The sequence below is a fragment of the Mirounga angustirostris genome, unplaced genomic scaffold, assembly GCF_029215605.1.
Source record: "Mirounga angustirostris isolate CCGP_5_RB_7025 unplaced genomic scaffold, mMirAng1.0.hap1 SCAF_7, whole genome shotgun sequence".
Lineage (NCBI taxonomy): Eukaryota > Metazoa > Chordata > Mammalia > Carnivora > Phocidae > Mirounga > Mirounga angustirostris.
The window spans coordinates 142,467,267-142,481,103 of record NW_026991715.1 but is presented as its reverse complement, the minus strand read 5'-3'; the positions used below and the strand labels follow the sequence as shown (position 1 = coordinate 142,481,103).

At 52.2% G+C, this 13,837-nt stretch overlaps 1 protein-coding gene across 1 annotated transcript in view; it reads right to left on the bottom strand.

The window, feature by feature from the left end:
- Nucleotides 1–6,599: 6,599 nt before the first annotated feature.
- The window catches only part of ANKH (ANKH inorganic pyrophosphate transport regulator), a 130,192-nt gene continuing 122,954 nt past the window's right edge, over nucleotides 6,600–13,837 (bottom strand). Inside the window, exons 9-12 of the mRNA XM_045863336.3 lie at nucleotides 13,066–13,195; nucleotides 10,514–10,637; nucleotides 9,809–9,908; nucleotides 6,600–8,223 (exon numbers count right to left, since the gene is read on the bottom strand). Of these exons, the coding sequence (XP_045719292.1) occupies nucleotides 8,110–8,223; nucleotides 9,809–9,908; nucleotides 10,514–10,637; nucleotides 13,066–13,195 (468 nt within the window). The 3' untranslated portion in view covers nucleotides 6,600–8,109. The remainder of the gene's footprint in view (nucleotides 8,224–9,808; nucleotides 9,909–10,513; nucleotides 10,638–13,065; nucleotides 13,196–13,837) is intronic.

Sequence of the window (13,837 nt, the reverse complement as noted above, 5' to 3'; positions counted from 1 at the left end):
GACTGGTCTGAAATGCAGGAACATGTCCGGGCTGGAAAAACTGCCCTGGGGATCACCAGTGCGTATTTGGAACTAGAGACAGGCCCAGATTAGGTCACCCGGGAGCACGCAGAACTGAATTCCCAACTTAGGAGGCAGCAGGCCTGGGGCGTGGGGGCCCTTTGCATTCTTTCCTAGCGGCTCTGACCACCACAGCTGTGGGGGGAGGAAAGCTGATTGCCGAGCAGGGCAGCATCTGGGGCAAAGGCAGAGCGGCTGCGGTGGGACGTGGCCTTGCCTGGCGCGGGGAGAAACCATGCCTGGGTGTCTGCTGCACGAACCTGCGAGCACGTGTCCTCACCGTGTCCGGGGGCCGGGGGCGACGGGTTGGCTGCAGCTGCCTTCACAGCGCCGGTCGCACGCCGCTCGGGGGCCCAGCGCACACGCCCCTCCATCTGCCCGCACCGCCTGCTGTCGGGCCCTGCAAATCCTGCGGCCACGTTAGCTCAGACCCGGACAAGAGCTCATTCTGGAGCAGAGAAGGCCGACCCACAGGCATCCAGTAACTTGCCTGACTCAAAGCTAGTCAGCAGCCGAGGTAGACGGAGGATTCACAGCTCCTGTGTTTTGTTTTTTCCTTTTCTTTTTGTGCAAAGACCCGGGTATTGAGCTGTGACGTTAGCACGCTATTTATTGGCTTGTGTGGTCCAGATAAGAAGCCTGGAGCTCATGGGGCGAATTAAAGAAACAAGCAAAGCCAGCCTTCCCCCCCACTCAAGTGGAGCCTTAAAGAGTTGAAAGGGATAGTTTGGAAGAGGGCATAGTTTTCTCCATGATATTAACCCAAAAGCCTAGTAGATCATACCTATGAATATATTCAAACTACCCATCACAAGGGTAAACCTTTTGGAATATTGCTACCATTGTATAACATGTGGGTGTGGGTGGTTCGGGATAATTTACAGATAGGCAAAGAGATTAGAGGCAGGTGTTTGAAAACCATGAACCATCTCATGGTTTATCTGAACAGCCTCTGGATTAAAAGCTCTCAGCCATCATAAATGAAGACAAGTATGAACACTAAAAGTTCTCTGCAATGTGTGACATAGAGTGAAGGTGAGGAAAGGTGGGCAGGCTGTTGGGAATGGTTGTGCAGGTTGTGCACTGCAAAAACTCTAGGAGGTGTCATTTACATCATAGTCCGGGGGACAGATAAGCTTGGAGAAGCCTCCCATCCCATTTGGCCCTAGGGAACCAGGAGCACCTGAGCTAAGCCAGCGGGACTAAAGAGGATGCAGAGGAGGGACACAAGGGAGAGAGTGACAGGAGGGAGGAACTACTAGGGCTTAGTGGGACCCTGTTGGCATGGGATAGGAGTGTCATGGAGTAGGTTTCTGGGTGGATGGTAATGTGACTCATCTGGGATGTCAGGAGAAAGCATGGGAGGGGTGCAGATTTGCATCTCGAGGTAGTGCTGCTCCGCATGGGAAAGATGGAGGATGCTTGGGCCAGCACAGCACCATGCACTGACATTCGAGCCAGGCAAGAAGACAGGCCATAGCCCACGTGCTATGGTTGGCAAGAAAGCATGGCAGTGTTAGAGGCGGTAATAGGGAAGCGTGGTCGAGGCATGACATCGGGGATTTTAACCCGAAGACATGTAATAAAGGAGATGCAGTTTCAGGCAGGGCAGTGGGATTCTTCCAACCCTATTAACTACAGGTGTGTAATAAAACCCTTTCTGTAATCTCTCATGGGAGGTTCAAAGAATGAGAGCCATCACTCTTTGAGGTTAAGACATTACACTTTAAAGAAGAGTAATGCTTTTCACACAGCGATTGATCAGAACAAGAATCTCTTAGATGTGGGCAGGAGGGGGTTTCGGGTTCTGGCCTTCTTACTTTCCTGACGCCCGTGTAAGTTGGGTATCACCATTCAAGAAGCTGGGGGGAGAAGCTGAGGCTCGGAGAAGTACTTTCAATATTACTGCAATGATGGGAAGTAAAAATTCATTTTCATATAGAATACAGTTTGAAGCAATAGGTCATATTTAAATAAAGGAGTTTAGAGAAATAAGCCAGTGGTTAGAGGTTTTATATACTAAGGCAAAGGCAAAATTTTAATGCCTCCTGTATGTTTGACAGAAAAGGGAAATGTAGTTAGAATTAGGAAACCGTGTAATTTGGGATGTATAAATAGACTGACGGTTAGAGTTTAGAAAATCAAGAAACTAAGAGCAATCTCAATCGTATGCCAACTTTAAGCTTTACTTAAAGTAAAATTAGAGTGTGAAAACTGTTTGAGAATACATGAGTGTGAACTCCACCTCCCCAAGAAGCCAATAAAGGAAAGCATATAGAAATGCTCTTAACAATGCCAAAAGTTACATCTATTAAATACATACGCAGCACTTGTTGAAGTGCTGTATGTATTTTATATTGACCTCTGCAGTCAATTCCCATCAAAGGCTGCACAAATGTTTTAACGTGACTGGCTTCCACGAAACCCACAGTTTTGATGTGAAACTGAAGAGCTGGTCAATGGACATCATTGGCACGTGTAGGGTGAAGTCCCAGTAGACTTCATTTTGTTAAAAAAAACATTCTGGAACACTGCTAACATTCAGATCTGAGATGAGGAACGAGGTAATTTTATCTTTCCACCGCAGGATCCTGTAGCGTGTTTTAAATCCTAGATGGTACGCAGAATGTTGGCCCCGGAAGGAGCCTTAGCAGTAATGGCCTGAGCTTCTCATGGTGCAGGTGACAGTGTGTGGCGAGAAATGAGTGGGAGATCTGAAGGTCACGGCTGTAGACCCACAGCCATTTAAGCTCTCCTTAAATGACTGAGCACAGGCGTGTCCATGTCGCACAGAATCTCTTGGGTGGCTCTGTCAAGATTTCTGAAGTGCTAGGACCAGCTCCTTGGTCATCCCAGCTTTAGATATTTGTCCTCTCAATCCATCACCAAGCAAACCAACTATAGCTTGGTTCCAAGGAGCTGTGTATTTGCCTCCATGAGCCTCGTGGATGCGGCACCGCGGGGGAACTTGCCTGCTTTGTGGAGACTGGTCCCCGCTGCGGGTGCTGGGGGACTGGTGCTGATGGATACCTTATACCCCCTTTGTTCCACCAAGCTGGTCTGAACTTCACCTTGATAGCTGGTTCATCCAAATTGTGGGTCCCCCGTGTTCACGGCCCCACACTTCAGGGAACCGGAGTCCACCTGGCCATGATGTTTCCCAACACCAAAGGCAACCATTTCTTGTCCCCGGTGCATAGCTGGAGAATGTCTGCCCCTAAATCTTCCGGGGCCAACCAATCTCCATATGCCGCTGAATTTCCACGAAGCCAGACAGGCTGGTCTGTCTCCAGCTCTCTTCCACCTAAGGAGACCACTTCTACTTGTGGACACAGAAAGGGTTCCTAGCTCTTGTGCGTTTCTGTGTACACGCACGGACTGTGGTAAGTCTTGTTAGCGAAGTGCACTTAAGTTTCATAACCTTAGGAAGAGGTGTCGTGTAAAAACCTGCCCCGTCTGCGAGTGGCAGACTGCCATCTATACACGTCTCTGGCATGATCTGACGCAGACTTTTAGGTACCCTGGCTCATTGTACATGAAGCAGAGGGAAAGATATCTTTTGGAATCACCTGGACTTGGCAAAGAATGATTTAAAAAACAATGTGATGACTGAGGAGGCCCACCTTGGGTGCTCTGCTTAGCAGAGGCTGCTGATCGTTCCAACGTCCCCTCTTGGGAAGGAAGTCAGCTCAGAACTTCTGTCCACTGTTCTTCCCTTTTGAGATCAGATAATAAGCTACACACACACACACACACACACACAGCCCCCTTTTCTGACCTCTGAGTGGGGTTTGGGTTATTTTGATTACATAATAAAATTTCTCTCACTTTAAACATTAGCGCAGTTAATTTTAGACATTTAGCCTTTAAAAGGGCAGGCAACAAATGGTACATTTGTCTTGAGATTTCTTCTACATCCTGTTTAATGTGTGGTTAGATCAGCTGATGAATCATGTGATGTTTTGCTGCTTCACACGACAGAAATAGACTCAAAATCACCACACGGAGGAGCCTCTCCAATGTTTACCAAACAGGTTGCTCAAAAACCTGCTTTTCTATGGTTCACATGCTTTTTATGAAGGAGCTGGGGGAGGGTGGCTGTCTACGGAAGACGGGGGGCGCGGAGCCATGGGTTTCAGGGAATTGGCTGCATGTGGACCACAGAGGTCTCAATGCCACAAAGGGCCCTGTCCTCTGAAGCCCCGCCCAGTGACAAAAGGGGCGGGGCTTATAACAGAAGGCCCCTTTTACTGGGCTGTGCCTCACTTTGAAAACCTCATCCTATGTTTAGGGGTCAGCTCACCTGAAAAAGAAGAGGCCAGGAGCCAGGACTGGTTGGAACACAACAGTGCATGCTGTCCTGGGCACTGGTCTGCCTAGAGATTCAGGGAAGTAGAGAGATTTTTAAATACAAGAACATATTTCTCAAGGTCATGTCATTGAATTATAAGATTATAAATACTTTTTTTCTTGCAACACAGCCTCTTGGGCTCTCCCACTTTAGTCTGAATTAAGGAAAAACCCTCTGGTCAGAGAATTACTGAGTCTTTAAATTGTTTTGTTTCTAGAAACTAAGAGTACAAAAAAAAAAAAATTACTCTCTTCCTCCCCCCCCTTCCTTCCCATAAAACCCCAAATGGGGAACAATTAGGGTAGGGAGCTGTTGAGTTTTTTTCACTTCTTACTCTAAACTATCACTGAAGAACTTTTGTCATACTTGGGAAATATAATGACTATCTCAACCCTGAGAGAGATCCAGAAAAGGCTTCCTGTGAGGACCACTGAGCTGGACCCTGGCTGGGACGTGCCCTGGGGTTTGGAGAACTTTCAGTCTGATGGAGCTGGGCTATGGTGGAGCCCCTCCCTGGGCCTCCCTCCTCGTGGTCCCCTGCCCTCTGCACCTCCCAAAGTTATTTATTGGTAGGACTCAAAGAATGAAAAAGTGCATTTGATACCATACCAAAGCTTTCCTTGGGCCCACCCGATATATCCTAAACAACACTAAAAGCTATTCTTTCTGAAGGTATCAACCATCCATGGACATTTCCAAAGCCAAGCCACCTGCTCAGGCTGACCCATGAAACAGACACAGAACAAGACCTTTGGAAGAAGACAGACCCAACACAGGCAGCAAGGGACCATGCCTGGCTTCCACTCCCGTGCCCAGATGGAAGAATCCCAATCAGGTGAGGGGTTCTGGCCACCGTGCAAACCTCTCAACATGCCCCTGAGCCTCATGGCCGACAGGTCCAGCCCTATCATGACTTTCCTGGAGCAAGCCTCGCCTGGTTCTTTCCGCTCACTTCTTGGGCATCTGATGCTCTGTGCCACCAAGCTCTGAGTGGAACAGAGCACACGACACCTTTATGTTTTAGAAGGACCTGGCATAGGACCCTCAAAAAAGCGAAGAAGCCTCTGACCTGGGAATACCGTCAGTGCAGAAAGACTGCTTTGAGCTTCCCCAACTCACTTCTCAGCATTTTAAAACGGCTTTATGCCCCTGTCATTATAGATTATATTTGTCTACATGTATCACACAACATGGAGAAGGTCATGCCTGGTCTTTTCATGGTCCTTGACATGTGACTCTCCCAGGTACCACGCCCTTCTAATTATATCTGTCAGCTGAGCGACTGGCAATAAAAAAAAAACCTGTGTTGGGGAAATCTTTTTTTTTGGTCGGCAAACTCAAAGGCGTGGCCCTCCTTACTCTGAAAAGTGGGAAGGAGCAGTGTTCCTTTCCTGTCTAAGGCTGCCAATACCAGGTCTTGCTCTAGAAGCTGAGGTGTGTGTGGTAGGCCATGAATGAAGTTAAGCCGCCCATGTGAAGGAACCGTGTGAGGTACGGAGTGCTTCGAGGCAGAAGGTTTTGGACACGTCCTGCACAGCCTCTGTCATCGTGGTCTTCCCGTGTTCTCTGAGACGGGCGCCACGTATTTATGGCCCGTGATGTTCATCGTCGACGGGGTCTCTGAGGTTCTAATGACACATTCTAGTGGTGTAATGAAGGGTCTCTAGCTGATCTTTCCCCGACTTCGGAAGAGGTGGCTTTTTCAATTTGATCTTTAAGTTCCAGCCGCACAAGCATGAGCTAGTCACACATTAAAAAATACTGCTGTTTAATTTTCTAGTCATGTACTTTTAAAAAGCTGATACAATTAGACGTTTTTTTTTCCCCATCTTCTCCGATCTGCCCCTGAAACCACCCGAGAGCTACGCATCTTAATTTCTAGCACTCATCTATACGGAGGAAAAGTCTCTCAGAGGAAGCCCATGAAAATTTGTCCCCACGGTGGACACACCCAAGGTCACTTGATGTCCAGAAATATGAATGCAGCCCTGTGATGTTCGTGGCTGACTTTATGCCCTTACATTCTTTTTTTTTTTTTTTTAACGAGGAACAATACGATTACACAGCACTGAAAATAATAAACACAAAAGGCTTGCCTTTTTCGCCCCTTCCAGTGTGTATTTCCATTCTCACTGTTGTCCATGCTAGCTGACCCCATTTATACCCCCGTTACCCATAATGAAAAATAGTTCTTTCCTCATTTATTGATCCTTACATTTATATACAAATGACAGACTCTGTAGAACTGCTGTAAATAAGATACAATGTTCATCGATACAATACGTTTCAACTGCAGGTCTGTAGAGCACAGGAGTAATCACCGTATTGTATTAGAGACATTTTATTGAAAATGCGAAAATAGGAAATGTATTATAGCCTAAAATAAATTACATAACATATACAGTATATATTTATATCTTTAAAATATTTTTGTGTTTAGGTTCTTTCCGTCTAGGAATTTTGACTAAATCAAGAATTTAGTGAACTGTGTCCATAATTTTTTTAAAGAAAAAACCCGCTTTCCAAAACTTAGAAAAATATACTGCACTAAATGGATTTCAAATGTGTCATTTCAGGGAATATCACATAGTGACTTTGCTATCGCTTAGAAAATGTCTTGCTTTCTCATGTGGTGTGAATTACCTGCCCCGCATGGTTATGAGTAAGAGTAGCGGAACCAGGTAACGAATCTACTTCAAAAGTTACGATACAGCAACCTGGCATTAGAATGCTAGATTATGACTTAAAGCTTCCTTTCACTTTAAAAAAAACTAAGAGAAAACTCCGTTTCACTTGCTCTAGCGCCATCTTCAGGAACGGTGAGTGACAAACAAGCCTTCGGGGAAGTCATGCCTGAGGATGCTGACGTTTGGAGATGCGCTTTTGTGACAACTTAAAAAACTTAGCTCATGTATGTACACGGCGGGGCCTGAAAAGTGGGAGCTCGCTCCAACCTAGGAAAATGCAGGTGAAATGCTATCGTTCAGTCCGCCACTCCCCCGGCGTCTCGAACCTTCCCCCGGGAGGTCAGGCCCGCGCGTCCATCCGTCCGCCCGGCCGTGCAGTGCGTTCACAAAGGCACTGGTCAGTGTGAGCGGCCAGGCCAGGCTGCCATCTGTCGCGGACGCTCTGCACGGCGGGGTGGGGGGTGGCTGGGCGTTGGCGGCCGCAGGCTGTGCAGGGTGGAAGGCCCCCGGGGCTGCGTCTCTCTCTGCACAGCCGTGTTCCTGGGAAGCCAGCCACAGGGAGCCCAGCTGTAACCTGTGGATTCGGAAGAGCGATGCGGAGGGACAGGGTCCAGTCGGGCCTGCTGGGCGGGGGCGGCCGAGGGCGCTGATGGCCCAGCCGCAGTCCTTTGGTTCTGAGTGGAGATTGTCCGGGGGTGAGGGGGGGAGGAGGAGGGGACGGGCTGTTCTAGAGGCAGCTGCGTCTTTGGGATTTCGGGGGAAGTGGGGGCGTGAACTCATTGTTCTGTTTGTGTGTCCAAAGCGATGGCAGGGACCACTGTTCGGGTCCCCACAGCCGAGGGAGCATACCCAGTATGCCGCAGAGTCTACACGAAACCTCTAGCAAGGCCTCTTCCGTGACCCAAACCCAAACCCAAACCCAAACCCCAGAGCAGAAGAAAGAAAGCACGAGGGAGAGGAGATGTCGCTGCGCTGCCACCTGGCCGCCCTGCTGTCCCCACGTCCGGCGCCTTAGTCATTCTCCTCTCGCATTTCCACCACGTCTGTCCCCTCCTCCGCCGGCGGAAGGTCCGTCATGGCCGAGTCCTCCCCCTCGGCCGCCGTCTCGGTCTCCATCTTCTTTTTCTAGACCCAAAAAGACTCATGAGTGTGGGGCTGTGACGGGGACGCGTCACCGCAGAGCCACGAGCAGGGAGAGGCCGCCAGGGTCTCAGGGGGCTCCTCGCTGCAGACCTGGGTCCCGTTTCTGGTTCGGGTGACCTCCCCGCGGCTGCATCTGGGCTCCGTATATTCCTGTCAGTCCGGTTACTTACTCGGGGGGCCGGCACTGTGCTAGGCGCTTTGGGGGATCCTGGCTGCCCCGTCCCCCTGCCCTGGGGCCCCCCGCCCCCCCACATGCAGACTGTTCTCCCCTCCAGGCCACCCCAGGTCTGCGTCTCTCTCCCACCCTGCTGGTCGCCTGTCCCGATTTCCGGCGACCGCACTGCCTTGTTGGCCACCTTGCGGTAAATGCCTCTCCGGGCCCCGAGCTCTTCTCCTTGGGGGTCAGCTTCTCCAGTGCTGCCCCCAGCCCCGCCATTCTCGGCTCACTGGAGACCCTCATTACCAACACCCTTGGCATCACTGACAGGCCAGCTTCAAGGTCACGGTCCTCCACCTCCCGCCACGGTCTGCCTCTCCTTCCAGGCCCCTGCCCCACAACCCATGGGCCTTCCTGCCTCCTCTCCCCGCGCATCAGCTTAAATGAAATGCTCAGTAGTTATCATCGCTTCTGTGCCCTGCCCCTCTTTTCTTTAATCTCATTCGTAGGTAAAACCCGGACCTTGGTTGGGCTCAAGCCTCTGCCAATTTCAGCCCTCGCCACCCAGCTGCCGTGGCGGGGGAATCACACTGGGGAGCCCCGGCGATCCATCCTTGGGCCGCTTCCCTTCTCTACCGCCCTCCACTCCCTGGCTAATCCTGTCCCTCCTGCTCCCTAAGCAGTCATAATCTTAGGACTATACCCCCAAACAATTAGGTAACCCTGCAGGATAAATGAATTATGTCCTAACGGTGAGTACACAGTGTGTGTGTGTGTGTGTGTGTGTGTGCGCGCGCACGGTGGGCAGTTGAGAAGACTTCCTGGAGGGGCATGGGATCTGAGGTTGAAGAGAGGAAGGGCTTTGCAGAGGCAGAGTGGGGAGAGGGCATCCTAATCACCCAACACTTTTTAGACTGGTCCTTCCTCAGCGATAAAGTCTGACTTTATAACGACTTAAAGGACGGATCGGTTTCAGCATTTTCTTGCATAGTCAGAGCATTATTTAGTTTCTACAATTTGTATTCTCCCAAGGCAACACTAGGATGCAGTATTGTATCCTTTCAGTCGTCTCTCCTGAGCAATCTGGCTGCCCTTTGAGACAAGGCGGGTGTCAGGAATAATCCACATAATGGGTATAAGGAGTAATCTACATAACAACATACTAAGGTGTCCCCTTGTAAGCGAACCTGACCTAGGACTGAGCAACTCTGGCCACGAGGGTCACTCACACACAGGAGGGGCCCCGGAGTTCTGGTGAGCAGTGTGGATCCAGCTGAGGTGGAGCATGAACGGGAGGTGCCACCGCCCCGGCCACCTCTCGCTGTGGGTCCACAGGGAGCTGCTCAGGATCCCTGCACCTGGGGAGGCTTCACAGCCTGGGCAGGTGCATGGGTCTGCAGCCAGGCTCACCTGTTTCCGATAGACGTAGCACGCGGCTATGGCGACCATGGTGGACTCTCCCACAAACCCCGCCAGGAGGGAGCCCACGCCCAGGGTGGCTCCGTGTACCCTGGGATGAGAACACAAAGGCCATTTGTCTGTTAAAGCCGTGCTGAGGCACAGGTAGGGTGGAAACCCAGCCCAGGAAAGGTGCAGACAAGAGAGGAACCAATTGCCCCCCCCCACCCCAAGCTCTGCTAGAAGGGCTGCACCTGATACGCGGCCCCCCTGTGTGGGGAGGGGACCTGGAGCTCCGAGATGAGCTGTCCCCCACTCCCCTTCCAGATCTTGGCTCCACGCTGCTGGCGGGGCCGTGGGCCACGGCCCCCTCACTCGTGAGCCCACAGCCCTTCCTGCGCTCGTCTCTGTATAGAGATGGGAGCTCTGAGGGTGGGGGTCACGACGCCCTTCCTCCCTGTGCTTTCCCCCTTCCCGAGCCTGCCGCCCGTAGCAGGTGCTCAGTGAATAGCGTGTATGGGCCTGACCCCAAAAGTACTCTTCTAGAATGTTGCTGAGCCGCCTTCCACCTACTGCCTGGACAGAGAAAGAAGGTATCACTCTGCATTTCTAATCCTAGATATGCTTGGGGATGCCACACGAACATGCAGATGTTCTTAAGTGGCAGAAGGACCCACAGCCCCCAAGCCCTCCCCTCCCCGCCCCCTGACAGCATACCCCAGGTAGGGCAGGACCACGAGGCTGGTGATGAGGACGATGATCCGCAGCACGGAGCTGGGGGCCAGGACAAAGGTCTTCTTCAGCGTCATCAGCCACCCGGTGAGATGGGCCCTCACAGTGACTGAGGGGACAGCAAGGACTGGTCAGTGACACCCTGCTTCTCCCAGTCCTCAGCCTCTGCCCCATGCCTTGCCAGCACACCCGAGGTCGTGGGGTGGCTGGGTGAGGACCCAGGCCTTGCTGCTGCGGCCCCGGGCTGGCCGCCACATCTTCCTGCCGGGGCTCCTGAGCCTGCTTCTGGGCCTGCCATAGCCCCGTCCCTACCCAGGCTGCCTCCTCACTGCAGCCCTTAGCGCCCAGACAGAGGGCTGCAGGCAGCTGCCTTTCCCCGCTGTGACTGCCGTCTGTCTTCCGCTGGCCTGGCCTGCCCACGGCCCCCCTGCCCGCCAGCCCCGCCTCAAGCTCTGATCTCTGCTCTCTAGAAGAGAGGACACAGAAAAGCCACACCTTGCCAGCGATCCAGTTTGTGCAAGAGGAGGGAAGCCGGATCAGAAGGCCCGTCTTCCTGGGTGGGGGAGGGTGGGGGGGAGGATCGTGGAGACCAGAGCGGGGAGAGGGAAGGATGGGGCTTCCCTCGTTCCTTCCCAGCCATCCCGGACTGCTGGCAGCCTCCTCTCCTTCCCTAACAGCCCCCCTCGTCTCGGCCGGTCACTATTCCCAAGGACCTCGCAGTGCATTCCGGGGCTGGCTCCGCATCCACCCTGGTGCAGCGCGGGGCAGGGCAGGGCGCTCGGCCTGGGCACAAACGAGGGCTCTAGGCGCGGACTGCGTCGGGGGCCGTGGACACCCCAGTCAGGAGGAAGGGCCTGGATGTTTACATTTGATCTGCAACTGCAAGGGGCTGTTGGAAGCTATGGCCTAGTCCTCCCAGGGTGGACAGCGCCAGGCAGACTCCTGGGGTAAAAACTCATGTCCAGGGCACATTGGGAGGCCCTGCCTGCCCAGGGTGGAGGCCTTGTATTATGAGGCGCACACACACACTTGGGTTTGGCTGAGGCAGAGGGTAGGGGTGCCCACTGGAAGGCCGGTGGAACCCTGCAGGTTGCAAAGACAGATGGGGCCTGATGGCTGGCCCGAAGCCTTAGTGTGACCGACACAGAAGTGAGTCGAGAGATTAAAAACCAGTCCAGTCCCAGCAGGATTTGTCTGGGACCCCCAGCTCCTCCGCCAGTTTAATCTGGGGAAGGAGCGGCCGGTCCTTAGTCTCCAGCAGGGGGCAGCCTTGCTCTAGGTGGGGTCATCTTCCACAGCGTGGCTCCCCCAGTGTCCCCTTGAGAAAGACCAGACACCACCCCATGGCCGCGATCTTCCACTCCTCCACTTCTTCCACAGCCGGGAAGGTGACACCTGAGAGGCCCGGCCTCCAGAAATGCTCGGCGTCCAAGAGCAGGGGTGGCCTACGATCCGGTGCCCGGATGGCCCCACCGGCCCTGGCCTCCTCCAGCTCCGCGGCCCATTTCTCAACCGTGGCTTTGTCCATTCTGCCTTCTCAGCTGAATGCTTTAGTGGCTTATTTGGGCATTAATTTTCTTCTTAGGATTTTATTTTTAAGTCATCTCTATACCCAATGCGGGACTCGAACTCACAACCCTGAGATCGAGAGTGGCAAGCTCTTCCGTCTGAGCCAGCCAGGCGCCCCTGGGCAATACGTTTTTGAATAAGTAATGGCATGTGCTTGGTATGGAACTGAAAAGGGGCAACTGACGCCCCCAGGCCCTGGTCCTGTTCCAGAGGCAACGGCTGGTGCCAGTTTGGTGAGTTACTTCCAGGAACAGTGAGTGGACACCCAAGCACTCACCATGAACTTGACACACAGATGAACAAGCATGTGTGATACACCTGTTACAGAAAAGTAGCATGCTAACCAGCCATTCTGCGGCCTGCTCTTCTCATTTAATGAAGAACCGCCTCACTCCCTTATAGTAAACCTCCTCCTACGGTATTGGTTTGGGAATTTTCAGCCTGGCTTATTTTTGGCTATGGACATTTTTCTCTCTGGCCATACGCCGTCTGGCCTCAGCTCTGCCCCCAGATTCTTAACTCCAGCAGTATTTTTCTGTCTTTGTCCATCTGCAGGTTTTAGCAATCTATCTGCCTTTTTGCTTATGTTACTTTTTAAATAACGTATTATAAAACTGACTTCGGAGGATATAGTTCTAAGAATTTTAACACACGCACAGATCTGTGTAGCCATCACCACGACCAGGGCACGGGACAGTTCCAGGGCCCCCCAAAACTCCTCACGCTGTCCCTTTGGGTGTGCTTTCTTTTTACTGTGTCTGCGACCTCTGTCCTTGAGGAAACAAATTATGGCTGTCCGATTTGTTTCTTGAACTTGCAACCCACTAGGTAATGTGCTGGCACCTTTCCAATCCACTGTGACATTTTACTGTTCCTGTTTGGGACATCATCGCAAACATTTCCAAAGAAAGAAGACCGCATCGGGCATGAGGGTAGACAGGAATTTTCCTTTCATTCTCTGTCTTTACCTGGAACCGGGAAGAAGGAGAAGATGCGCAGGGGAACAACGCAGAGTTCTGCAAAGGCGAAGTCCACTCCAATGATGTCTATCAGAATTTTCTCGGAAACGTTGGGCGTCCAGAACATCACGAAACAGAGCTGGGGGCAGAAGGGACAGTCAGCAAGGTCGTTAGCAGGAGCGTACATGAGTGAAACGACATCAAGGCAGGTGTTTCGTGACCCCGCGGAGCTAGGAAGGAGGGCGAACCTGCCCGATCAGGGGGCTGGTGCATCAGTCCTCAAACTGCCGCCGTCCTGCCTTGTTCTCACCTTTGGACACAGGCCCCGCCCATTTGGACAGGTGCCCCAGAGGGACCCCCAGAGGGACCCCCGCAGCGGGGTTACTGAGGGAGACCAGTTGCTCTCATGGAAGGCGTAACTAGGTTGCTAAGCAGCTCAGTGAGGTCAGGGTGAACGTGCTCAGTCATGGGATTTTTACAGCTTTCCCCCAAGAGTGAGAAGTGACCCGAAAGCACCTGGACTACATCTGCACGCGCAGAGCCACACTGAATCAGCGCACCTGACGAGAAAGGAAACAGTGAGACTTAAATTCACGATGGGTTCGGGAGCTTTTCAAGGTCTTGTTAAGAGAATAAGAGACAACAGCCACGGAATGTGCACTTTTGGAGAGCAGGTGGGCAAGGAGCACAAGGATTTAACAGACACCCCCGCCAAAACAGAATTTTAAACTGACGGGGTGGGGGAGGGGAGCGAGCTGCTTCCAGCCCTTCCCCCCTCACC